Here is a 26,915-nt window from a genome sequence, read left to right as displayed (position 1 = left end):
CAGCTAGTCAGTCTTTAATAGAAGAAGACAAGGGTATTCTTTGTTTTCTTTATAGAAGTAATTTTGTTTATATTTCTTTCTGGTCCAGTTTTAAATTTAACATTTTGAAATAGATATAGATATATATCTATTTTACATTATAATTAAGCTTTAAACATGGTATATTCTTTTACTTATCTCGATATGCCTATTTCCCTGCCCTGGGAACAAATCTGGGTATCCAACAGTTTGGCACATTTTCTTGGTTGTTCTCTGATTGCTAAGAGTCAGGTCATACCCATGCTTTAGTTACTGCACTGGATGACTGAATTTCTAATGCTATTTCCTTCTTTTGAGCTGCAGTTTCATTAAATTTATGTATTATTTATTGTAGAAGCAAATAAAAGCTTATACTTATAGGTAAATGACATAAGTTTTAGTGGAATGTGGAGGTCACAATACAAATGTTTAGTTGATATAGAACTTTAAATAATGATGAAACTTTTTGATGTTAAGTTGCCTCCTGCTTTCCTTCCCTCTTCTATTCTTTCTTTTTGATTGGTATTTTTGGCTCTAAAATTCATTTTTTTGTCAAAATCTTATTTGAATTGATACAGAGATGAAGGATTCACACACACACATAAATGTCTATATAAACTCTGCTAAATAAATAATCATAAAATCCCTGTTTCTCGAATCAATTCAAAATATTTTAAGAATGCTGCTTTTCTTGAATTAAACTTAATTCTTCTCCTCACTTATTTATTAAGCAGCATTCCTTTGTCATGCAGTGACTGTAGCCTTGTTCTTCCTGTAAGTAATTGTGTTTTATAAATTTGTAAGCAACCAGAGTGATTTCAGAATTTGTTAAAGATTTACAAAAAATTGACATGATCTTAATCACATGCTGCTATTGCCAATATGCCCTTTAGAGTGATGTTTTTATTAAAAGCAATGTCTGATTCCTTCACATTCCTACAATAATGGCCTTATTATTATATTACAAAAGATGACATCTTCAAATAAAAAATGTCTAACTCTATAACAATATTCCATGAATTCACTTATTACACAATATTAACAAACTAAAGAATGAATCAAAACCATATATTATTTCTCATGTATTGGAAAAAATAATATGATGAAGTAAATTAAATCTAATTGTGTTAAAATATTCAAAGCCTTTCAAATGATAAAATTTTAAATATAAAATATTCTACTTCAAAAATACTTTCAGAGATGTTATAAATGGTGAGAGGATGTATATATTATATATAGTTTTCTGTTTATGAATTTGATTATATTATAGCAATGGGACAGTGTAATATTAAATTTAAAAAAATGCAAATCAATTGAAGATATAAATTAACCTCAAATTTGGGTTGTAGATAATTTTACATTTTGCTTTCAGTTTTCTTTATATGTTTTTATATTATTTCAGGAAAATAATTATCATATATAAATGTACAAATCTGAGTCTTTATCTAATATGTCTCAATCTCAAGGGTTCTAAAACCCCTCAATTTCCTTCTTTCCTTCCTTCCTCTTTCCTTCTTTCCTTTCTTCTTTTCTCCCTTCTTTCCTATTTCTTTATTGGTAATTTGGGGTATAAAAGTTAATTGTTGGCAGTATTTTATCAGAACTTATAATGTGAATGAAGCATGAAATATATATATATATACACACACACACATATAGCGATGATCCAATTTGGAATAAATATTTCCATATTTCTATGAAAAATTGTGAATGAATTTAAGTATAATACGTTATTCCTTAACATTTTTCATAATATACAGTATATGTACTTACAACTTTATACTGTGAATTTAATTGTTTAATATATACCTTCATGCATGGAAGAGTTTTTATGTTATTATAAAGTATAATTTAATAACTGTGATAAAGGAGAATTACATGGTGTTAAGAAATTATGTTAATGTAATGGGCTTTATGAATTCACAATTTAGCTGAGCACTGAGAGTGATTGGAATTAGGTAGGCAAATCTCTTGAGGGTATTAGGGGATTGTTGTGTAGAAGATTATTTCTAAGAGTGCGAATAGCATGTGTATGGCCCTGTAGCATGAGGGAACATAGTTAAGTACGAGGATTGTAAGAAGTATATCTACGGTAATGATCATGAAGGTGAACAAGGAGTGATTTGAGGCTACTAAGAAGGGTAAGGCCAAATATATAACAGTCAGCATATTATAGCAGGCTGTCTGGCGAGCCGGCCCTCCGCCCGCGCCGCGGGGTGGGCAAGCGCCCCGGGAGGTCTCGGGCTCCCAGCCCACTACCCGGCCTCCCTGCCATCCGCTAGGCGTCGTCTGGGGACGCCCATCGCCAAGAGAGACCCTCAATCACAAGTCACCCCGCCCTCCCCACCCTTCTCGCCGTGCCATGCAACCCCGCCCCCGAACCGCCCTCCCGATCTCCGTGCAGTACCCCTCGCCCCTCGCCGGGAAGAACGCAGTGACTCGAGCAGCCGTGGCGGCTTTTTGAGCCCAAAGGGCGAGCGAGGCAGCCATTGGCGGAGGCCGCTGCCTCCGACTGTCAATCCCGCGGTCCGGCCCCGCCCCACCGACCGAGAGTGGCAGGAAGCAGGGCCGCGGGGGCTGTCGGGACGGCTCCAAGATGGCCGGGCGCTTGGGGTCCGCCGCTGCTGGCGGCCCCGAGCCCCATTCACTACCACCGCTGCTGACCGGAACAGCCAGTCGGCCCGGCGACTCCGGGGGCTGTCGCCGCGGGGCGGGAGGCCGCCATGGCGACCCTGGAAAAGCTTTTGAAGGCCCTCGAGTCCCTCAATTCCTTACAGCAACCGCCGCGGCCGCCTCAGCCCCCTCAGCCGGCACCGCAGCCTCAGCCGCCACCGCCGCCCGCCCGGCTATGGCTCAGGAGCCGCTGCACAGATGGTGAGTCCCTGCGGGCCCCTCCCCAGCCCTGCGTGGGTCTCCGTCCCTCCCTCGGCCTCCCCCAAAGGCCTCGAGGCGGTCCGGGCCCCTGGCCTCTGCTTTCCCGGCTGCAAAACTCAGGAAGGAACAGGGCTGTGTTGTGATCCGAGGTCGCGCATCCCGTTCGGCTTCCTCTGGGCCACTCCCCACCCCTCTCTTCGTCCCTGCCAGGTGTAACATTTCATCTTCCCTTTTCAACTGACATTTTAAAATAGTGTTTCAGATAACTGTCAAAAAGCTGTGCATGCAAAACTCTAGGTTAACTTAAGGGAAGGAGTAGGAGAGAAGGGGGAAAGGAGCAAAGTTCACCTGTCACTTATGTGGGGGTGGGTTAGATGGCCACAGTGATGAACTTGTAACTGTCACATGGCTCCATATACATCATAGTCATTACTGTTACTAACCCTGGACAGCACTGGTGTAGAGGAGGCATCATCATGGAACATGTGCTCTTTGAGCTTAATTTTACAGAAACAGTCAGATTTCCATGGAATCAAGACAGGCAGTAAATGCCAGCTGCAGAGGACAACTTGTGCAGGGTTGGGAAACAGCATGGTGTGACCAGAACTTTAGTTTGACTGGCTTCCCTTTAGTTTTAAGGGAAAGGGAAACTTCACACTGATGAATCAGAGAGGATATAGCTGTTTTTATTAAACTAAAATGGTTAGATCAGTCTTGTTGGTTAATGATTTGCCTTAGCAATGTGAATTTGGATTCTGCAAGTATTTTATAAGTTCTGTAAGAAACTTGTTTTAAAATTTCAAAACTCTTAAGGGATTAGAAGTTCAATTTTATTTTAAAAGAATTTTTAAAAAATGTGTTTGACTCAATTAGAACGGAGTTCCTTTAACATAGGAGACTTTATTATCTCATGTATTAATACCCTCTAGAGGTACACAATGAAAAATGTGATTTATAAACAGACACATAAAGACACAAAGAAAACAGAGCATGTAGCTTCAGTAACAATTTAAGAGAAATGTCAGAAACAGAAATTTTCCCTGGTCAAAATATCAAAAAAAGCACCTGGGGCTCATATCCCTTAATTGATTTGAGCTCTAAATGGACAAATACACAAATTTAAAAAAAAAAATTGCTAAGAACAAGATTCTTTGTCACGTTGAATAATAGAGTATTTTGAAGTTTAAATAAATACCATCAATAGAGCTATGAGGGAGGAAAGATATAAAATACTGATACTTTTTTTTAATTTCACCATAAGGTGCATTCTTAAGTACATATGAGAGATCTGTCATGATGTGTGCAACTCACTTGCAAATAGTTCAACAGTATTAACAATGATTGAATTTAGATCTTGGGCATATGGGAATTTATCATCCTATTAAACCGTTTTCTGTACTTCTGAGACTTATAATAAAACATTGGAAGGAATCTGTTAGACATAATGCTCTATGTGAAATAATTTGTTCCCTTTGTGAAATTCTAGGAAGGTTAAAATGCATGTTCATAACATCAAGAAAATCACAAGCATTTACAATGTAATCAGAACTATCTGAGGATCTGTGAAACCTGGTGAATTGGTGAATTTTAAAAATGTCTTAAAGCATTTTGTTTTTACAAAGATTACAGGATTAAGAGAAGACAAATTTTAATCAACTCTTAATATATATTTTTTTCCTGGTTGATGTGATATAATTAAATGTGGGGGGGGGAAAGATAAATTCTAAAAGGAGACACTACCTTGATGGTTTTCTATGTAGGAAACTCAAGCAGGAGGAGTTTAATTTAAAAACATAAATTACTGCTCTTTATAATACATTCTAAGTTGTCATTCTTTTGAATGCTTTCCTTTCCAGACAGGTGTGTTATTCTAGGAGATCATCAGGACTCCTGGGTATTTGGAGGTATTGACCTAACCAGTGGAACTGCCATTTGTAAGAAGTTGTCCAGAATTTTGGAAAACTGATTAGTAGAGGTAAATGTTTCCTTGGCAAGTGATGACAGTGACTCAGTGAATTTTCCTTTGTTTTTAGGCAGATGTACTTAACCATGTATGTTAACAATGATTACAGGCTGGAGACCGAGAAGAACTACCATTTTTGCCAGGTGGGATGCAGAAAAATTTGGACTTCTGGGTTCCACAAATGGGCTGAGGTAACTAAGACAGAAAACTTCTTATCTTCTTGGTCAACGTGTATCTCAGGGTAATCACAGATGTGTTCCATTACCTGATGTGGTTTTAATTTGGATAAATACTCAAGAAAATTTAAGAAATAGAGTTTGTTTTTGCTTTTACATCAGTTTGGCAAAACAGAACAACCTCTTAATTACTGAGCACAAACCAGTTTTTTCATTATTGTTAAAATATTTTAGTTTCTATTTGTATTTGTTTTGTGATAAGTAAAATCTGTAAGCTCAGAAAATAGTCAAACCTAGGAAGCTGCTTCTGACAAGTGAATTAGCTTATAGAAAAAGCTGATCTAGATCCTTGGCATTAATTTTCAAGTTTTTACAGTTTCCTTGGATTTCTTCTATCTAGGAAAACAACATGCTCTTTTAAGATGACTATACTCTGATTATAGTCCCTCCTTTGTGGATTCCATACTAAATTTTAACCATAGGTATATTTTACCATTTACAAAAGTGCCTGATTGGGAAGTATAATACAATGATTTTGTAAATTGAATTACTCTAAAAATTTCAAGGATTTATTTTTAATTCAATTATGATTAATTTTCATTTGTCACTGGCTCTTAATGTTTTATTTTAAAGTGTCTCTCATAGGCCCCTTTCTTTCATCTTCTTCCCTTCGGATCTCTGTCCAGTAACTCTAAGTTCTTACATGTTCAAGGTAAGCTTGTGTATTTTTTTAAAGGCAGGTGTACCAAAAAGCACTTTCCTTTGACCATCTTCTGTTTTGTTCATCATTTATGAGTCCAAATTTTATAGAATTGATTTAAAGAATGTCATATCTTCCTTGCTATTGTGTCCAGTTTTTAAAATGCTTTCCTTCTGACTCATTTCCTCATACTTTAAAACAATAATATGAATCAAATAAGTAAGGGAATAAAATCACAGTTACTTGTATCACAGTTGATTCCATTTATATTGCAAAGTCTTATAATTATGTTGGTGTTATGAACATACATTTCATAATACAGTTATTTAGATGAATCAGTTCTTATTCATTAAGGTCATTTACTTTTAGAAATATGTAATTTCTTGTGAATACATGTATATAGCAATACATGTGTCTTTCTATAATTTAAGCACCTTAAAATACAGATAAAGTAAATCCAAGATATAAGATAATATGCCTTGAATTAATTTAAATTCATGTGAATTAAAAGACAATTTGAATATTGTTTCCCATTTTCTGCTAGCTTCTTGATCATATTCAGCAGCACATTTACCTTCTTTACATACAGTTAAGGAATCTTCTTTATTTCTACTGTAGCTCTGTCATAATGGAAACTCTGCAGCAGAATCAGCTGTCATCTATCCCATGTGGCCAAGTGCAGAGGTGAGAATCCTCATTTGTTGGATGACCACTCACAGCTTTAAATTTTTTTTTACTGTAACTGCTCTTATAAGGTAGCAAGCTAGAGAGAGAGAGAGAAAGAGAGAATAAAAGAGTTCTCTCTGCATATTCCCATCTGTGTGTGATGACATTAGTCTTCTTCTGCTGTATTTTTCTAGAATGTGTGTGCATGTGTGCACGTGTGTGTGAGAGAGAAATGTCTTGTCTTTGTCCTAATAGCCACTCTTCTCTCCCTCTAGTTTTTTCTCTATCCTCCCCTCCTTTTTTTTTCTTTTTCTACATCAATATCTTCTCTTTAAAAAATTCTGGATAAATCAAATTTCCAACTTCCTCACTTTTAATATTGTAGTTACTTGGATCCCCAACATCAAGGGATCTCATACTTTAATGTCTGTAAGGATTGCCAGGGACACCTTTTAAAAATACAGATTTCCAGGCCTTACTTTGAGCAGTTCTCATCCAGTAGATCCAGGGTGAGGCTGAGCATCTCCAAGCCTTCCCCCTTCATATTATGGTGCAGGGGATCAGGACAGTTTTCCTCTGGGTCTCCCTGCTGTTGCTATGAGCAGTGGCTACAGCATCATAATATTTTTCTTTCTTGTTTTAATTGCATTAATATTATCAACCAGTTGATAGCATTTTCTTAAAATTATGGTCAAAGGCATAGGCATTTGATTTATAATGGTATCTGCAGACCACTCTTTTACTGAATTAATTTGTTTGTTTTGCTTGTATTTCCACAATTGTAAACACTGTGAGTTAAGTTACCACTTTACTTCAACTACAGGAGAATGTGAAAACACTCCAGGAGAGAGGGGTTGCATATGTCAATGCAGACTCATACACAGAAGGTAAATTTTATTTCAGATTGTCATTAAATAGTATACCAGTATTTAAGTCTATCAACTCCAACTCATAAATTAAGATTATCCTCTTTCTATGAGATGCCTCAATAATACTTCCATTTCTCCATTTTACCAGAGAGAAAATTATTATGATTCAAGTGAATCAATATGATTCATAACTAAGCTATTGATCCTAATTTCTTTTGTATATTTACCATTTGCCGATCTTGGATTACTACTTAAAACTTTAGTACTTTTCACATTCTTCCTGTGGAGCTATTTTTAAAAGTTGGGCTAAAATATTTCATACAGAAATACTTCCTGTATGTATTGGAACGACTTTGAAATAAGCACCCACTACAGACTTCCTTTTGACCCTGACATGTGGCATGTGCATCTGTATGCTTTCATCATATTATGGTTATTTCTAGGTAAGTGTCACAGGACACTTGTTTGTTACTGACATGCTATAGTCTAAAGTCTTGATATTGAATTGAACAAATGGTTAAAAAAATGAACATTATGGCCTTACCACTTCCTTTGCCAAAGGCCCCTAAGTGCTGCTGCTGTAATTAGCAATGATGCTTACTGTTACTGTAGGAGCTGCGGCCTTACCAGCAGAGTCCGCCTCTGCAGTCTTCTATCCTGAGTGTGTGCTGCAGCATCTCTGGCTCCTGAAGAGTTATTTCCACCTTGTGTTTTAGTTTTAGCCAGACTGTCTGTCTGTTTGTCTATCTATCTACATATCTGTCTATTCTAAAATTTTATTTATTTGTTTTTACTGAAGTATATTTGATTTGTAATATTAGTTTAAGTGTACAGCAAAGTTATTCAGTTATATACATATACATTGTTTTTAGATTCTTTTCCATTGTAGTTTATTATAAGATACTGAATATAATTCCCTGTGCTATACAGTAGGTCCTTGTTGTTTATCTGTTTTATATATAATAATGTATATATGTTAATCCCAAACTCCTAACATATTTCTTCCCTTCCCCCTTTCCCTTTGGGTAACCATAGTTTCTTTTCTATGTCTGTGAGTCTATTTCTGGCTTGTAAATAAGTTCATTTTTTATCATTTTTTGTTTACATTCCACATAAAAGTGATATAATTTGATATTTGCCTTTTTCTGACATACTTCACTTAATATGATAATCTCTAGGGTCCACCGTATTTTTAATTCTCCAGGAATGATGCCTTCAATTTGAAATCTGTTATATCTTGTTTATAATTAGAAAATAAAGTTAGAATTAAATATAGGTTTGAAGTCCATTTGGAGGTATTAAAATACTCTCATTTATTTTGCAGGCAATTACACTCTCAGAGTTGACTGTACACCCCTTCTTTTCCAGTTGGTATATAAACTGACAAAAGAGGTATGTAAAGAGATCTTTCATAATGTTTTCTGATGAGTAGATAAGTCAATAACTTTTGTTTTCTAAATTACTAATATTTAAACTTGTGACAGACATAGCTGATTTGTATAAATAACAAATCAGAACAAGCTTTAATACACTACTTATGTGACCTAACTCTGAGATCAGTAGTGCTAGTCTCTGTTCTAATAATAGTTCCTAATAATTGTAAACATTTGTTAAAATGTGCAGGGTCTATTGTTTCATGGGGCAGAGTCTCTGATATAACAGAAAGAATAGTGGGCTGGGATGGGAAAACCTTGGCTGTGAAGATTGCCTTGGCTATTCATTCATTCATTCATTCATTAAGTATTTATTGTGTGGTTACTATGTATCACATCCTATGAAATGAATTCTAGCAGCAACAGTGATAAAAGGACGTTACTGAATCCAAATACTTTGTAATCTAGAAAAGCCACAGACCTGTAAATAAGGACTCATACTTCACTTGAATATTGGATACTATATACAGTGGAGGACAATTACAGAAGAGTGAAGCTAAAACCCTGGGGTAGCTGTTGAGGTTGGAAAGCATTAGAAGGTGTTTACAGAAGGATTAGTGGTTAGGCTGTAAAATGGAAGGATGTGAAAGTGGTGAGAAGGTTTCTCCTCAGAGGACACAGGACCTAATAAAGATGTGGATGTGTGAAAGAACATTTCCCGACCTCTGGGTAATGCAATATAACCTAAATGTAAGGTGTTGGTGAAAAAGCTGGTAAGAAATTTGGCCTGACACATAGGCCTAAATGTTCATATATCTGGTGTTGGGGAAATTAAAGAATCTTTAACAAGGTTGTACATTATCATATTTATTCATTAGAAAAATTACTCTGTATCAGTGCAGTGAATAGGTTAAGCTGTAGTAGGCCTAAAAGCAAAATGGAAATAATTCCAAATACTTATTTATTAGCACACAGGAATTTATAAATACTAGTTATTGATGTAAAAAGTACTCTGATAACGCTAATGCACTCTGAATCTCTAAAAATTATGTAATCTATTCATTGAGTATATGTGTGCTTCATTTAAATAATCCCCCATTATAGAATTTAACTGTAGAAATGTTTCTTTCAAGTAGGTATCACTTAGATGACAGTGGGAAGTAGATGTCACATCTCTGTGGTCCTGTTTCCCAATCACCCTTCATCTTGCCCTATCCTTTACACTGTTTATGTCTTTAACATCTCATCCTCCCAAGTGAGCATCCTCCCATGCCCATCACAACTCCCACCATACTGGGAAGCTTAGGTACTTGATCCTTTTATTGAAATGTCCCATAAAACATCTTATCTAAAAGCACGCTGTAAAGACAGCCCTTGTTGGAGAATCCTTCTCAGGAGATACATTTACACTCTGTCCTAAAGAAGATGCTCCTGCTTTTATAGGAGGGGTAGTAAGAATTTCAGGGCCAAGAAGAAGATTAGGTCTATCCCCTTTGTATATTTACTTAATAAGTATTAAATGTGTAAGTAGTTACAATAGTGACAGGATAAATCAAACATAGATTCTGCTATTAGGGTGTTAACTGTGTAGCCAGGAGAGACTATGATCAAGAATTTTCAAATCCAAGATAGAGATTAAAATCACCAAAGTGAATATAAATAAAAGTGGTGTGGGAAGCCAAAAATAAATGTCTTAGTTTATTATTTTACACGTTGGAATTAAACAGCCTGTTTAATGGGAAATTGCAATTTGTTTTTCCTATTTTAAAGCCTCTTTTATGTTAATTTGAATATAATTTTAATGCCACTTTAGATATATTTGTCTTTCAGAGTTTTTGTTTTAGGTAGTTTTTAAACAGTTTAACTGGGAAATTAAAATGTATATTTAGAAGTTACATTATTAAGATGAACTAATTAACTGTCCAGAAGAGTGAGGTTTTATAATCTTGTTTGATTTGATTGTCAGTGGAGGAATCAGACATCATTCATCTGGAGAAATGCTGTTGATTGCTGAGGGCTCAATCCAAAACAGGATGACTTGATTTAGAGACATTTGGCCCATTGGTTTCACCACTAATTTCCCCATCTCTGAGTGAAGGTAGGAATCCTTCTATTTTCTACAAATGTTCTTTGCTAAACACGTGAGCCCTGTTTTAACTTTGGAGCCTTGCATAAGTCGGTTTACCTTTCTGCACCTGAATATTCTCATATATAAAATCAGTTTGACCAAGACAATCATTATGAAACTGTGCTCCAGTACAGTGCCTCAGCATCTGCTGCAGGGTCAGGGTAGTGGACACTGAATAGGCAAAGCTCTAGCTTCCACACATGACCCCACCTCTTCCTCAGGTGAGGAGTGTCTACTGTATTTCTTTTATATAGAAGAATATTCCACTGTTGTATCCTTCCCCTACCCTTAAAAAGTTAAGAAACCACTGGACTAGACCATCTCTAAGGTCCCCACTTAGCTCTAAACTTTTCACTACTATATATATATATTTAAATGAGGTTTACAAGGAGTAGTTGTGGGTGATAATCACAAAAACTGTATTTGAAATCTGAAAGCTTGGGTTCTGCTTCTGATTCAGAACTTTTTAAAAAATTTTCTTTTAACAAGTCATTTAACTACTTCTTAGCTTCAATTTTCTGCTCTTTGAGGACACAGAATTAGATTATTGAAATAGTCTGTATTCTTCAGGTTTCTAGTGTGTTTTAAAAATACTTGTTAGGGGAGCTAGAACAGACAGGGCTGCCACTTCAGCAGTGCAGTTGTGTTTTTACCTTTTTAGAATTAGAGATTGAAAAATCATTTCATTTGAAAACAAAATGACTCCATTTATTTTTTATGAAAAGTTTAAAAAACCACAGGATTAGATTATAAACTGTCCTTTATTTCTGAAATTTAATATATTTATTTATACAGATTAAGTGGTACAATGAAGACTGCAGTACAGAATTTCTTTGTCTTATAATATAATTTGTTAGTTTTCTTTGCTTCATGAAGGAGCTGTTTGAAGCTTGTTAATAACAACAGTATATCTTTGATAGAGTTCAACTTTTTTTCTTTTTTCCCTTTTCTTCTTAGTCTTTCCAAATTAGGATAACTGGTCTCTGACTTTTTTCCAGTTAAATTTTTAAAATATATTTTTATTTTTTACATATTACAATCATCTTTGACTTTTGGAATTAATATAAAATAGAGACAGGTAGGCAAACAAAACCAAACACTAAAGGATAGTATTTTCTTCTAGAAAGTTAAATTTTGGTTATAATTATGCCAGAAAAAAAAAAAAAACTTCCTAAGACAGTGGAAACTACTGATAACTTTTAAAAATTAAGTCAGTTTATGCAAGTCATCCCTTCTTTCATAAGCATGTCATTATTTACAGGAAGTTTGTTGGATGTAATTTATTCTGTGTTTTCCTGTTTTACAGGTTTATTTAATGATTTTGGTGAAAATCATGACAGCCACATACATTGTAAGGAGATATCCTGTGGGTTATCAGTCTGTTGCAGAGGACCTCTGGCTGAAAGACAGAAATGCAAGCGTGTTAAACATCACAAAATTTGGAAACTATACAGAGAAAAAAATTAGCATTCATTCATGTAAAAAATCATCTGATTAAGGCTTGAATTTTCATCACTTTGGCAAATAGCAATCTCTTGCTGAGGTTTTACTGAGGTCAGTGTAAAGATTTAATCATCTATTCTTTTTTACTGTGGAGTGATTTAGGATCTTTGTTATTAATAATGGTTGATTTTCCAGATGAATGTACAATTCATGATCAATGAACTATGTTAGTCATGATGTGTTTGAAAATGTTAAGAAGAAAGAAAATATTTTCTGGTAGTCTATACAGAAATTTTGTCTTCCTTAACTTGAATTCCAACTTATTTTCTATCACTGTGTATATTGATATTTTATTAGCAAAACTATATTTATGATAAAACAATTTTATTAAATACTAAATTTATCTTTTAAAACTAGCTAAAATATTATAGCATAATTTATAAGCATATTACATTAATACATCTTAACCATATTTGGTTAGGAAAATGCAGCAGTTTACATTTAATTGGAATCTAATTCTTATATATTCACTAGGGTCATTATCTCTTCATCTTTCTAAAATACATCTTCACAAATATTGCATATTTTGGGTATGATACTTAATATTTCAATATTCTTTAGTAATGTTGTACTTTGATGCACTCAGTTAATTTAATAGCATAATTATTACACGGGTCTGTGGAGTAGATAATTATTTAATCTTAAAAATTTAGATTTCTTTTATCTTCCCTGATAGTATACCATTACTCTAACCTGGCTTTGTGATAGATTATTTGTTCACATTAAAGTTCTGGTATTAAAGAGGCTGAAGTCTTTGTTTCTCAATTGAGGTTAATTATTGCCTTAAATTTTTTTAAATTTATTTTTTGCCAGTGGACTAGTGGAAGTTAACCAACGAGACTAACTAGCAATTTTGCTGATATTGATGTTAATTAGCAAAGTGCTGATATTTCAGATTTTTAGCTTGTTGTATATAAACTTCATTGAAGATTTGAAATTGTTCTTTGGCAAAAGTATTGAATGCACATTAATTACATTGGAGAGGCAAAATCTTTATACAGTCATCCCTCATTATGTGCTGAGGATTGGTTCTGAGACCCCCTCAGATACCAAATCCATGGATGCTCATGTCCTTATGTAAAATGGCATAGTATTTGCATATAACCTATGCACATCCTCCTGTATACTTTAAATCATCTCTAGGTTACCTGTAATGCCTAATACAATGTAATTAGTTGTAAATACAATGTAAATGATATGTAAATAGTTGTCAGTGCATAGCAAATTCAAGTTTTGCTTTTGAGAACATTCTGGGAAAATTTTTGGTTTTGTTTTTATCATTATTATTATTATTATTATTATTATTATTATTATTATTATTATTACTATTATTACTATTATTACTATTATTATTATTATTTTGATCTGTGGTTGTTTGTACCTGTGAATGCAGAACCAATGGATACAGGGGGCTGACTGTACCAGCTTTTTGTTGATTCTTAATGTAGATGGAATATTTTCAGCATTGTAAGAATCAACTCTGAATTGATCAGTTTTAAATATTAGAAATTAATTTAAAAGCTTGAATTACCTTCTCAAAATCTGTGAAATATTGTATAGTAACTTGGCTCTTCTTTTTCAGTTTGCAAGAAATTTAACTTTAGGTTTAGGTGAAGGATAGAGTTCTCTAACCTGGCTAATGATATAAGGAGAGAGACTTGTGAAGTGTACAGGAATTCGTACAAGTTCAAAGGACTTTAATGACACAATCTCCTCCAAATAAGAACTTAATCCAGAATGTAGTTGTTTGAGGAACTAAGTAATTTTACTAGGGCAGCTTGTAATAAAATGTATTATCTTTCAGAATATAAAAGTAATTTTCCTCCATAAGAGTTTCTTTTCTTTAGTTTGCTTCAAGGTATTTGATGTTGATGGTGATGGAGTTCTCTCTAGGGTTGAACTGAGAGACACGTGGTTGCACATTTAGAGGTCTGGAAGGACAACTGCACCGATGATACCCTGGTAAAGTCTGATTGTATACATCTTCTTGCATGTAAACTTCCAACAGGAACATAGAGTGAAGAATTTTTTAAAAGAGGTTGAGAAAAGGATTTCTTACTACTTCTAGGTTCTATATTATGCTACTCAAAATATTCATAGCCAAAGATGCAAAATTGGGAAGAGAATTTGCCTTAGAAAATTTAATAAACAATGTATTATGTAAAAAAAAAATGAAACCACTGGAAAATTGTCATAAATTTTTAAGGCAAACAAGCAACCTATTTCTGTAATTAAAAAAAAAAAATACTTGACCAAAAATATTTTATACTTCAGCTACTGGCTAATTAAAATGATACCTGCTCTATCCTAACTACTGATTTGGGTTTCTGGTTTTAAAGGAATTACATGTGGATCTATCCAACATTGTAGAAGACACATAGAATGCACATGACACCACAAAGTTGAGTCTAGCAGAGACTAATTTATTCTTTCCTATAAATACATAATACTCTGAATTGGTATATATACCTTACATATACATACTTGAATCTCTTCTACATCATCCCTGCTAAATGCTTATTTGGACCTCTGGTTACAATACCTCCAAGTTGTCCCTAGGTAAAGCTCATTCCACCTTTAAACAACTCCATTAAGTGTTATTTACATAAAAACTTTATATATTATAAGCTAGGCATTTTATAAAAATTAAGTAGAGCAGCCCTTGCCATCTGTAGTTTATAATCTTTACTTCTCCCATTTTAATACATTATGGTAAGACAAAACTTATATTGAGCAAAAGAAGCCACAGAATAAAAGAACACATTGTACAATTCAATTTATATGAAGTTCTAGAACAGAGACAGAACTAATGTTAATAAGTGTTACAATAGTGATTTTGGAGATAGGTGATTTAACCGGGAAGGACCATAGGATATCTGGGATGATGGAAATTATTTTTTATCTCAATCTGGGTGGTGTATATAGTTTTTAAATTTTTTTTTCAATAATATTGGTGAGGTTCTGTTCTAAGTTTTTTAATAGCAGCCAGAATAAGTGTATAATAGCAGAAACAAGCATGTACTTTACAAAGAATAAAGCCTTGAATTTTTTTATTTTGACAACATTTATTAAAGATATTATAATAGGTTTGCCATAATGTCTATGTATCCCTGTGAAACTGAAGATAATCCATATATGTGAGACAAATATGAGTTCATTTGACCCTTTCTATTCAAATGTTGACATGTACCAAGTAGCAGATGGTAGGATGTAGACCATAGTGTTCTTATATAGGCTTAGAAAAATACGTAATTTTTTTTAATCACAAATCCAGAGAAATCATCATAGTCTTATTAACTGACACTCTAAAGAAATAAATAATAGAAATGAATTTTTCAGGGCTTGATCTTTGTTTGGCAATTCAGATAACCGTCTTCATTTACTTTTCTGCCCAAAATTAAGGTGTCCATTTCTATTTGGTATATATGAAAACAGAAACATAGGAAAGTTTCTGTTAGGAAATACCTTATGTAGAGATACAATTTCCATCGCCTTTTTTCTGGGTGTTTGATAAGTATAGAGGTTATCATTGCTGTCTATTTTTATGTAAGACCGAGTTTCTTCTTATGGCTGTGCTTTTGAACATTAAAAAAAAAAAAAGATCATTTAGCTGCTCCATCTCCGTGTAACCATAATAATGAAATGGTAAAAATTTAGAATAGAATTTGGACCTTTCAACCAAACCTATTACCCATATTCACTGGTGACTAGACTGTGACATTATTACCCATTATTTTGTACCATTACATTGGTATTAATATACTTTAATGGAAGTTGCATCATGAAAGCCAATAATTACCATCAGAGTGCTTTAAAATCTTTTCTTATAATAAATGGTGTTATATATTGAATGAATACATGAATATCATTAATAATAAATATTATTAAATATCATTAAATAATAAATCATTAGATAATAAAAATATAATTAAATAATAAATGCTAAGAACATTATTATTCATCTAGGATTGTTAAGGTGATTGTTGAAAACATGAAGTAAGAAGCATTTGGTTATATTTTTGCCTGCCAAGAAATATTGTCTACTGTATATAAATGTAATTTTTGGAACACTTTGACACCAAAAAAAAAAAAATACTGCTTTACTGAACTTGTAAAAGTAATGTTAAATTTTATTTTGAGGAAATGTTAATATAGATACTCATTTATTATATATATTTAGTTCTTTTAAATCTCTTAAGAAGTCTAATAATATTGCCAGATGTTTAAAAGAAGATCTTAGAAAATTGTTAGAGTCAAAGGGCATAATCCAGAGTTTGGAAAAATGCTTTCAAAGTTGGTAAATAGTCCTTTTTCTCTACCCAGAACCTTTTGTGGGTCCTGTTAGTAAACTTCACCTTGAACCAGAAGATACTGTGAGTTATTTCCCAGGTCTTAGTGGAGGAAGAAGATATTTGGTGATAAATTGCCCAAGTTATGACTGACTACTTCAGAGTTTGGTTACTTTTGAACTTATTCTTGCTGGCCTACTTTCAGATGAACACATAGCATCTACATTAAATCATTAGTATTCTTTCAGACAAATGACCATTACAAGTTTAATAAACCAGATTTTATTCAAATAATATAAGAAAATGAAGATTTAAGATATTCTTAAATATTGTTTCTCTTTCAGAATGGCCATCTTAACTCTAGAAGAATATCAGATCTGGAGTGTGAAAAATGTTCTTGCCAATGAGTTTTTGAATCTACTTTTCCAGGTATGTTTAAGGTAAATGACAGAGACCGAGGGCAGTGGTACCAGTAGTTCTACATCTTTTCCATTATGTAGTAGTTAAGACAACTAGGCTACAAAACCATATATTGTCAAAAGAACTACATTAACCTGTACACCACCTGCAGATGGTAAGTTAGAGCATGCGTGCTTCTCAGAGTCACAATGTGCATGATAGGAAAGTAGAGTATAGCTGATAATGTTTATCTTAATAACTCATGATAGAGCAGATTGTAGACACATAGAAAAGAATTTAAAATATAAAAACCATTATAATTTGCTATTTTTCTTTACTTTTTTATTTTTTTAAGACCCTTCCCAACAAGTAAGGCAGTGTGGACAGAGACATGGATCATAAGTCGGCAGCTGTAAATTTTTCACAAAGTATACAATCTTTCCAGTTAGGAGATTATTTTAGATGCAAAGCTGTTTCTTAATTTTCTTTTCTTCTATCTTTCTTTCTTTTTTTTTTTCTTTTTTTTAATTTAATTCTTTAGAAGGTCCAAAAAAGATTGAAGGAGAAAGGAGGAAACAAAAGCTGCCAGGGGTGAACATGAAATCATAAAGCTTGCCAGATTTTAACTATTTTCCCAGTTAAAGTAATTCTCTTTGCTCAAATTTAAAGAAACAACTTATAGTTTCCCATTTTTCATAGTTCTTCATAAATATATGTTGATTTAATAGTATTTTACAGGGGGGAGGGGTGTGAGTAGGGAAAGACTGGAAGTTCAAGATTTGTAAATACTGACAGGTGTATATAGAATAGATAAACAAATTTATACGGTATAGCACAGGGAAATAGATTCAAGATTTTGTAGTAGCTCATGGTGAAAAAATATGAAAACAAATATACATATATTCATATATGACTGAAAAATTGTGCTGTACATCAGAAATTGACACAACATTGTAAACGAACTATAACTCAGTAAAAAAAAATAAAAATAAAGATAAAACTGTTAGAACACTATAAAAAAGAGTAGTATTTTAGATTTTTCTTATTTTATTCTCCTTTTCTTATAAAAGCACCCCTATGAAGATCAGTAAGGTTTGATATCTTTATATCTATCATGATCCTCCATGGTAAATACAGAGTAACCTGCCTGTGACACAGCTATGTTAGAATAAATGGAAATTGAACTCTTCCTGTCAGCTAATAACTAATGTATATTTAAAGCATATGAAATCTGATAAGCCTATGATACCCATTTAAATCAATCAGTTGCTCCACTGTCAGTTATCAGCCAGGATTTAAGTTGATGTCTTTATAAAATATAAATACATATAAAAATAATATGTCTACTATAAACAGAAATGACTTGCTTGGTAATATGAAAATTGAGCAGCTATTTTTATCTCATTTAAAATGATGTTCTCAATTACTTTAAATTATCATTAATTGTATAAACATTTTGACCACTTAAGTTTGTGTCTGAGTCATCTTGCAGCTCTTACATAGCAAAGAATTTTGAACTTTTATATTGCCTTTCCTGTTTTCTCATGCTTATCAGGGACTTTCATAGGCACTATTTTTTCTATGACTCTAAACAGACGTATGCCTGAGATTTTCTTTTGTGTTTCAGTGTTTCTAGCATTATATTACTGACAGATTTTTTGTTGGTTATCAATCTAATTTTTTTCTTGGTATATATAGTCCTTTCAGTCCTTTCATATATATATATATATATATATATGGTCAGTTTACAATATTGTGTCAATTTCTGGTGTACAGCACAATGCTTCAGTCATACATGAACATACATATATTCATTTTCATACTCTTTTTCACCATAAGTTACTACAAAACAGTATTGGATATAGTTCCCTGTGCTGTACAGTATGAACTTCTTTATAAATTGGGAGTTTGAGATTTGCAGGTACTAAATATTAACATTACATTTTATGATGCTCACTTTATCCCATATTCAGACATGCTTTTAAAACTTTATGTTCATTTAATATATAAGTAAGCAGACTTACTCTAAATTGTTTTATTTTGTGTCTGTTTCTAAAATAGAATTAGCTAGTAAATTCAGTGATAAAAGCTTGAATTATACTTTTATTTTATTTGCCAAGATCCCACTCCTGGCTGACCATTTTGGGTATTTGATTATAATGTAAGTAAATGTCAGTAGAATTAGGAAGCCATTCCTGTGGTAATATTATTTTCAGTCCTTTCAGATAAACTCCATGCCCAATATTTTGCAGAGGAAGCATTCTAAACATGATCAGGATCTTCTATCTTGTACGTTTGTCAGAAAGTGTCAAATGTTAAACAGTTTGATAAACAGAATAGTGCACCACACTGACCCCTACCTATATCCAGGCTCTAATCCTGAAATCTGTAAATATGTTATTTTACATGGCAAAGGGGATTTTGCGGATGTATCAGGTTAAGGACTCTGAGACAGGGAGATTAGCCTGGATTGTCTACATGGGCCTAGTCTAACAACAGGAGTCCTTAAAAATTGAAAATCTTTCCCAGTTGTGGTCAGAAAGATATGACTTTGGAAGAAGGATTAGAAAGCTGTAAAGTTGTTAGCTTTGAAGATAAAGGAAGGGCCATGGGTAAAGAAATGTGGGTGAACTCTAGAAGCTGGAAAAGTCAAGGAAATATATTCTTCCTTTGACCTACAAAGGGCACACAGCCCTGCTGACATCTTGATTTTTACCCAAGTGATACCTGTTCCTGACTTGACCTACAGAACCATAAAATAATAAGTTTGTGTTGCTTTAAGCTGCAAAATTTGTGATAATTTGTTACAGCAGTGATAAAAATAAGTATAGGGGAGATAATCCAAATTTATGGATTGGAAGGCTCAACATTTTAAAGATGTCAATTCCCCTTCAACTGATTCAAAGATTTATATGTGCACATCAAAATCCCCAAAAGTTAATTGTTGTTACTGTTTTTTTGTAGAACTTGACAAGCTGATTCTAAATACATAGAGAAGCGTGAAGGGCCAACAATAGCCAAGGTGATATTAAAGAACAATGCTAAAGGACTTATTATAAAACAATATTGTCTATGTGATAACTACCTAAAGTTAGAGATACAGACCAATGGAACAGTATTGAATGAAACCCTGTACCATACATGAACAGTAATTTTGGATAGCTTGTAAATCTAATAAATTTGAAACAAAAAGCAAAGCATCTGAGAGAGGGTAAAGCTCAAGTGGAATGTGTGCTTAGCATGCATAAGGTCCTGGATTCAACTCCCAGTACCTCCATTAAAACAAATAACCTAATCCCCCCACCAAAATAAAGCATCTAGAAAATAGTGTAGGAGATATTTTAATGACTTTGAAGTGGCAAAGACTTCTTAAACAGGACACAGCACTAAACATAAAAGAAGAGTTTTAAGTTGGACTTCAGTAAAATTAAGAATTATTTTTATCAAGAGATACCATTAAGAAAGTGAAAAGCTAAGCCACATGGTGGGAAAATATATTTGCTATACCTATATCCAACAAAAGACTTGTATCTAGTGCATATAAAGAACAAAAACCAGTGGAGAAAAAGGCAGAACCTCAATATTAAAATGTGCAAAAAAATTGAACAGGTGTTTCACACACAAAAAAAATAAATCCAAATAAGCTATGAAAAGGGGCTGACCTCTTTAGTAATAATGGAAATACATACCAAAACCACACTTAGAACACCATTAGACATCCACTAGAATAGTTAGTTGTTAAGTGATATGAAGCATTGGTGAGGGCAACAAGCAATGGGGACTCTTACACATGGCCAGTGGGAATATAAATTCTTACAAATACTTTGGAAATAGGCTTTCTGAATGAAAGTTATATATGTATATGTGTATGTGTACACATACATACACAAACACACCATATTACCAAGGGTAACCCATGTGTGTACCCTTCAGAAACTTCTACATCTGAGCTCCAAAGGACATCCAGAAAATTCTCATAATCACTATTTGTTATAGCCCCAAATAGAAAATGACCCAGACACCTGTCAACAATAAATACATAACCATAAGTGGTGGCACATGCATACAAGTTGTATACTTTAAAGCAATAAAAATAAACATACTAGTTTACAAAAACACTAGTGGATGAATCTTAATGTTGAGTGGAAAGTACGGGATCAAAAATTTCAAAAGCAAATAAACCAAGCCATGGTGGCTGAATTTAGGATGGTGAATCCATCAAAGGGGTGCAGTAGTATCTGGGAAGAAACCCAAAGTGGAACAGCAATGTTCTGTTTCTTGACTGGATGAAGGTTACATATATGTGTTTACTTTGTGAAAAATCACTGAGTTGTATACTTAAGATGTGTTCACATTTAAGCATGTATATTATATTTGCATTTTTTAAAAAAAATGTTTGCTTGCAAAAAAAAAAAAGATATCCAAAGCCTAAGTATTTATCAGTAGGAGAATGGATAAAACAAATGATAGTATATTCAAACAATGGAATACTATTTAACAATAAAAAAAGAATAAATTACTGATACAAGGATGAATCTCAAAAGCCTAATTTATACATTTCATTGTCAGGTAAATTTTAACTCAGAAGGTAAACAAAACTATAAACAGGCATGCTGATATATTACAGAGACCTGTACTAATATCTATAATTTACATTGAAATGCATGCAAAATTTAAGATGGATTAATGGATGAATTAAGGGATGGATATACTATAATAAAATGTTGCTGCTAAAATTAGGTAATGGGTATGAGTGTTCAGTATAAAATTCTTTCAACTTTCAGCAACACTTGTATTTTTGAAAAGTTTCAGGATAAAATATTGGGGAGGAAATTAACATCTTTCTGATGAAATTTAGAGAAGCCAAATAAATTGAGAAAATAGCCTTAAAAAGCATATTTAGGAGAAGCAAGATGGCAGAGTAGGACGCTTATAGCTTACCCTCTCCCACAAATACACCAAAACTCACATCTATGGACCTACGCAGCCACCAGAGCTCCTGCAGAACTCTGACAACATCACCCTCTTCAAAGACGAATACATCAAAAATCTGGTAGGAGAAAAGGAAAAAAGAAGAAAAAGCAAAACAGTGCAATCCTGTTGGGAGGGAGCAGCAAAGGAGGACTGGCGCTCATTCACTCAATCTCCCTCCTCCAATGGAGAGGCCAACAGGATGGAGGGGGAGCCTCCGAGGCTCAGATCTGCCCTGAGCACCCCTTGACCGACAGAACTGAGTTAAATGGGAACAAAGGGTCCCCACGACACCCAGCCCGAGACAAAAGCCGGCAGCTGGGGCCAGGACAGTTTGCCCAAGCTGGGCAGAGGACTGGGGCAGCTGCACTGAGGGAGATATGGGGGACTGCAAGGTGCTGTGCACCATGGCTGGGAGGGGATATGGAGCAGAACCTCGGTCCCCCATTAAATTAAAGAAAAAACAAAGTAAAGCAGCTGATGTGCCCTGGGGGGAGGGGTGCTGTAGCCATTGTCTCCTCAGACCTGTGCCATTACTGGCACATCTTGCAAGAAGAGAGGCAGGGCTCAGCCACAGCTACCTTCTGTGCATAGTGCCCGGGTGGGGGTGGGGCTGAGACCTGAATCTGCACGTGGGGGCTCCACAACCTCCTAGGCAGGACTGAGACTTGTTTATAGCCCGAGGCATAGAGGATCTTTCTACGCTGACACATCAGAGAACGTGTGCTGCCAAGAGAAGCAAGGAGCTCAGATTTGGCACAGAGCGTAGGCGGGGCTGTTCCGCGGTCTTCCCCGAGCCCACCTATAGACCGCCTATCCGAGGCAAAGCAGGCAGCTGCACAGAGCAGCAGAGCGACCAGCACCAGGAGAGGGCAGGTGGGCAGCCACCCACCTTCCTGGCAGGAACACAGCACCTGACCACAGTGATGGGAGGGGGTGTGTTCTGCCCACCTGCCTCTCCCCGAGCACAGTATCTGACTGTGGCATCGGGAGGGGGAGTGACCTCCCCGCCCACCAGCTAAGAGCTCAGCTCCTGACCTTGGGTTAGGAGGGGGCTCAATCTGCTAGCCAACAGCCACTGGGAGCAGCACAGATGAGGGCACCAACAGAAGGCCTATGGAAACAGCAAGCTGAGTTCACAAAGCACGGTGAAGACACAAAGACCTCTCAATAAAATCATTAAGGGCACACCATCTCCAGGATAAGTAGGAAACTGATACTCCTTAAGCCACGGTTCCAGAGAGATATGAGCAATATGAAGAAGCAGAGAAACCACTCCCAATTAAAAGATCAAGAGAAATCCCCTGAAAGCATGATCAAGGAAATAGACTGATGGCCTACTAGATCAAGATTTCAACAAAAAAGTGATCAAAGTACTGAAGGAACTAAAAGAAATAGTGTTTAGAGATATAAAATATGTCAAAAATGAAATAGAAGCTATAAAGAAGAACCAAGTAGAACTAGTAAACTCATTGGCTGAGATGAGAGCTGACCTAAAGGCCTTGCAAAGCAGACTAGAAAATGCAGAGGAACAAATAAGTGACCTAGAAGACAGGACAACAGGAAGCACCCAATCAGAACAGCTGAGAGAAAAACAAATAAAAAACAATGAAAACAATATATGGGACCTATGGGGTAATATAAAGTGTGCCAATCTATGCATAATAGGAGGTCCAGAAGGGGAAGAAAGAACAAGGGAGATTGAAAAGGTATTGGAAGAACTCATGACTGAAAACTTCCCAAAACTAAAGAAGGAATCAGATATCCAAGCACAGGAGGCTCAGAGGGTCCCAAACAGGAAGAACCCAAACAGACCCACACCAAGGCATATCCTAATCAAGATGGCCAGAGTCAAGGATAAAGAAATGATCCTAAAGTAAGCAAGAGAAAAAAAAAGAGTGAGTTACAAGGGAACCCCCATAAGGTTTTCAGCTGATTTCTCTACACTATTTACAACAGCTAATACGTGGAAACAGCCTAAAATGTCCATCAACAGATGACTGGATAAAGATGTGGGATATTTATATGATGGGATACTATTCAGCCACAAAAACTGACAACATAACGCCATTTGCAGAGGCATGGATGCTCCTGGAGAATATTATTCTAGGCGGAGCAGAACAGAAAGAGAAAGGGGAATACCATATAAGATCACTCATGTGTGGAATCTTAAATATATGCAAGATCTTGTGGTAACTCACAGCAAAAAAAAAGTGACAATGAATATATGTACGTTCATGTATAACTGAAAAATTGTGCTCTACACTGGAATTTGTCATAACATTGTAAAATGACTATTACTCAATAAAAAATGTTTAAAAATAAGTAAAATAAAATATAACCTTTAAAATACTGTATAGTGAGAGGTGTAATATTCTAGTATCTGTTCAAAGAAGTACATTAGACACACATAAGAATAGCCAATGGTCAGAAAGATCTCATGTTATCAGTTACCACCCCATGCAAATTAATGGCATTTAGCAGATATACATATGTATGTACATATATAAAATATGTATTAGTATATATGTAAATCAAATAAAATATTATATTATAATCTAATGTAAAATCATATCAGCAAAAGCACTGTGCTGACATAAGTGTCTTGGTGTAAACCGATTACAATTTTTTATTGAGTTGTCATAATAGGATAATATTGTGAACCAAGTGGAAATTGTGAAAAAAAAGTTATCCAAAAAAAAAAAACCTGACTACATGAAAAGATGCACAGTTACTATAAGGCCTCTCCCCTTATTTACTATCAGTGTCAGAAAGTCACTTGGAATAGGTTAGAATTAAAAACTCAAACAAGACACAAGAATGCACTCTCTGTTAAAGAAAATAAACCAAAAGAAAAAACAAATGAATGGACAATTAAGATCCTACAGATAAAAATACCATTTTTTTATGGGAAATAGGCTTAAAATAAAAAATAAGGAGATTATATTCTAATTTCACCTTTTGAATAAAGATATACAAAATTTAGCTGAATACCTTCGTATTTTGCACTTATGAAGAAAAAATGTATTTGCAATGAAAAAGCAGCCATTATCCTGCCTTTTGGGCATTCTAAAGTTTAAGGTTTGAATATATTTCATCTTAAATGGTCTTAAGTACTATGCAGTGGTTGATGGTTTAAAAATACCACTGTGTGTGGAACTTCTAAAAGTGATTCAAAAAAAATTTATATTTTGGTAATAATTTAGTAATGGCCTGGATATTATTTTTAACAAGACTACTCACCCTGGAATGCTGCAAGATTTTTTCAATGAGTTTATATTCACACATGTTTAAGACTGTCACTATATTATGAGAAAATGTCAACCCTGGCAGTATTTTGACTTGAAAACGAGATAAGCTGAGAAGCATATTTTAAGCATAAAATAAATGATTGCATTCCTTTAAAGACAAGAAAGTAAAAGCATGATAAACTCTGACTTTGACACACTTAAAATATAAAAGTTAACATAATGTGTTTCTACACACTTCTCTTTAAATCTTTCAGTACTTTCTCAGACCCTTTCTCATTACACCCGCGTCCCCACTCCTGACTCTTGGTGTACACACCTCCGTTCACACGGGGGAAGGGGGACCCGGGAGGTGAGGACAAGGGGCGCGGACACTCACACCCGCATCCCCGCTCCCGACCCGCGTGGTGTACACACCTCCGATCACACTGGGGAGGGGGGACCCGGGTGGTGAGGACCAGGGGCGCGAACAGCCCGCGGCCCGGATGGACACGGGCACTCACCAGCTTCCGGCGGGCGAGAATAGTCGAAGCGGGCCCGCCAGCGCACCCGTCCCCTCCTGTCCGGCTGGGGCCCCAGCTCGGTCAGGTCCACACACACCCCGGCAGGAAGCCAGCTCAGGCCGTGGGAAACCGGCATAACTTCAGACAGCGGGCGGGGAGTGTCCTCCCGCGGACACCCAGGCAGCCCTGTCCCGGATCCTCCATGGCGCCCCCCGCTCCGTCCTGAGGAAAACAAGCTCCATCCCCAGGGAAGACGCTGGCTGCTGACGCGGACTGCGCATGTGCACCACCACCTAAGACACCCTGGCTTTGTGCGCCCCCTGCAGGTCCTCGAGGGCAGTGGAGGATACTCAGTGTAGAACACATGACCCCTCCCAGCCAGGATGCTAAATCACTGGAAATCTCAGTGCCCTGGCCTCTTTGTTGATGGCACTGGTGATGCTGTCATCCAGCCATGTCTGCTGTCTTGCCTGACACATGCCTCAGTCCTTGGAATCCCGCCTGAATCAGATTCTGTTCTGGAGGAAGAACAGGTGCAGAAGAATCTCAAAATTCCAGACTTAGAAGATGATCAGGAACCCAAACTCAACTCTGTCAACTCCCTGGGGTCCCCTGAGGAGTGTGGTTTTCTCAGAACCATCTGCCCTGTGTCAGGAGCAGACCAAGCCTCAGGTAGCTTAGAGAGGCTATCATGCAGCACATGCTTTGGACGGTTCTCAGTTCTGACCTGCATGATCTTGAGACCCTTTTGTAACTCCTAACACTCTGTTTTCTCATACCTATAGTGATGGTTATTGACGACTGAGTTAATCCTCTTACAATGCTGAGCTGCTACTGTTCCTTGAATAACAGAATATTTTGAAGGGATCAACTGTTTATCACTTCCCCCTAATTAAGTATGTTTTTAAAACTAGAAATATTTCAGGGGGGCACTCAGGTCCTCCTCTTGCACCAGTTCCTGAGGTGTTGGCAGTTTCTGCTCTGAGCTCCAGATGCTGATCCTGCCGGTGGTCTATGGTGATGCCAGTGTGTACATCTTCTTCCTTGTGCACCGGTGTGGAAAGGAGACAGCCCTTCCCCTACATGAGGCTGCAACATGCTGACACTCAAAGCAGGCACAATGAAGAATCAGCTAGAGTCCCCGGTACCAGCTCTTCCAGGTAGAAACATCACCTTCACCACAGTGTTCCTGTGCTCCTATCAGGCCTTCACTACTCCCAGCAGGTCATGCATGA

The 26,915-nt window shown here is 35.6% G+C and overlaps 2 protein-coding genes across 5 annotated transcripts in view; one reads left to right on the top strand and one right to left on the bottom strand.

The window, feature by feature from the left end:
• Positions 1–2,567: 2,567 nt before the first annotated feature.
• Positions 2,568–24,282, top strand: LOC141575637 (putative N-acetylated-alpha-linked acidic dipeptidase). Of its 4 annotated transcripts, none has more exons than XR_012503326.1 (11): positions 2,568–2,892; positions 4,749–4,867; positions 4,965–5,743; positions 6,350–6,415; positions 7,221–7,284; positions 8,591–8,658; positions 10,606–10,737; positions 12,074–12,321; positions 14,118–14,232; positions 16,904–16,988; positions 19,923–24,282. XR_012503326.1 is itself a non-coding variant. In XM_074355328.1 (11 exons), the coding sequence occupies exons 4-8, from the start codon at positions 5,735–5,737 to the stop codon at positions 10,651–10,653; spliced, it is 255 nt and encodes an 84-aa protein (XP_074211429.1). In that variant the 5' UTR covers positions 2,576–2,892; positions 4,749–4,867; positions 4,965–5,046; positions 5,677–5,734; the 3' UTR covers positions 10,654–10,737; positions 12,074–12,321; positions 14,118–14,232; positions 16,904–24,282. The 4 variants fall into 4 exon arrangements, 3 of the variants coding, with proteins under 3 accessions (XP_074211429.1, XP_074211427.1, XP_074211428.1); XM_074355328.1 differs by having other exon boundaries at positions 2,576–2,892; positions 4,965–5,046; positions 5,677–5,743; positions 16,904–24,282; XM_074355327.1 differs by having other exon boundaries at positions 2,578–2,892; positions 4,965–5,046; positions 5,665–5,743; positions 16,904–24,282.
• Positions 10,916–26,915, bottom strand: part of LOC141575634 (junction-mediating and -regulatory protein-like) — a 189,197-nt gene continuing 173,197 nt past the window's right edge. Inside the window, exon 3 of the mRNA XM_074355325.1 lies at positions 10,916–12,166. Within this exon, the coding sequence (XP_074211426.1) occupies positions 12,080–12,166 (87 nt within the window). The 3' untranslated portion in view covers positions 10,916–12,079. The remainder of the gene's footprint in view (positions 12,167–26,915) is intronic.

Source organism: Camelus bactrianus, chromosome 30, assembly GCF_048773025.1.
Source record: "Camelus bactrianus isolate YW-2024 breed Bactrian camel chromosome 30, ASM4877302v1, whole genome shotgun sequence".
Lineage (NCBI taxonomy): Eukaryota > Metazoa > Chordata > Mammalia > Artiodactyla > Camelidae > Camelus > Camelus bactrianus.
This window is presented reverse-complemented; position numbering and strand designations above follow the sequence as displayed.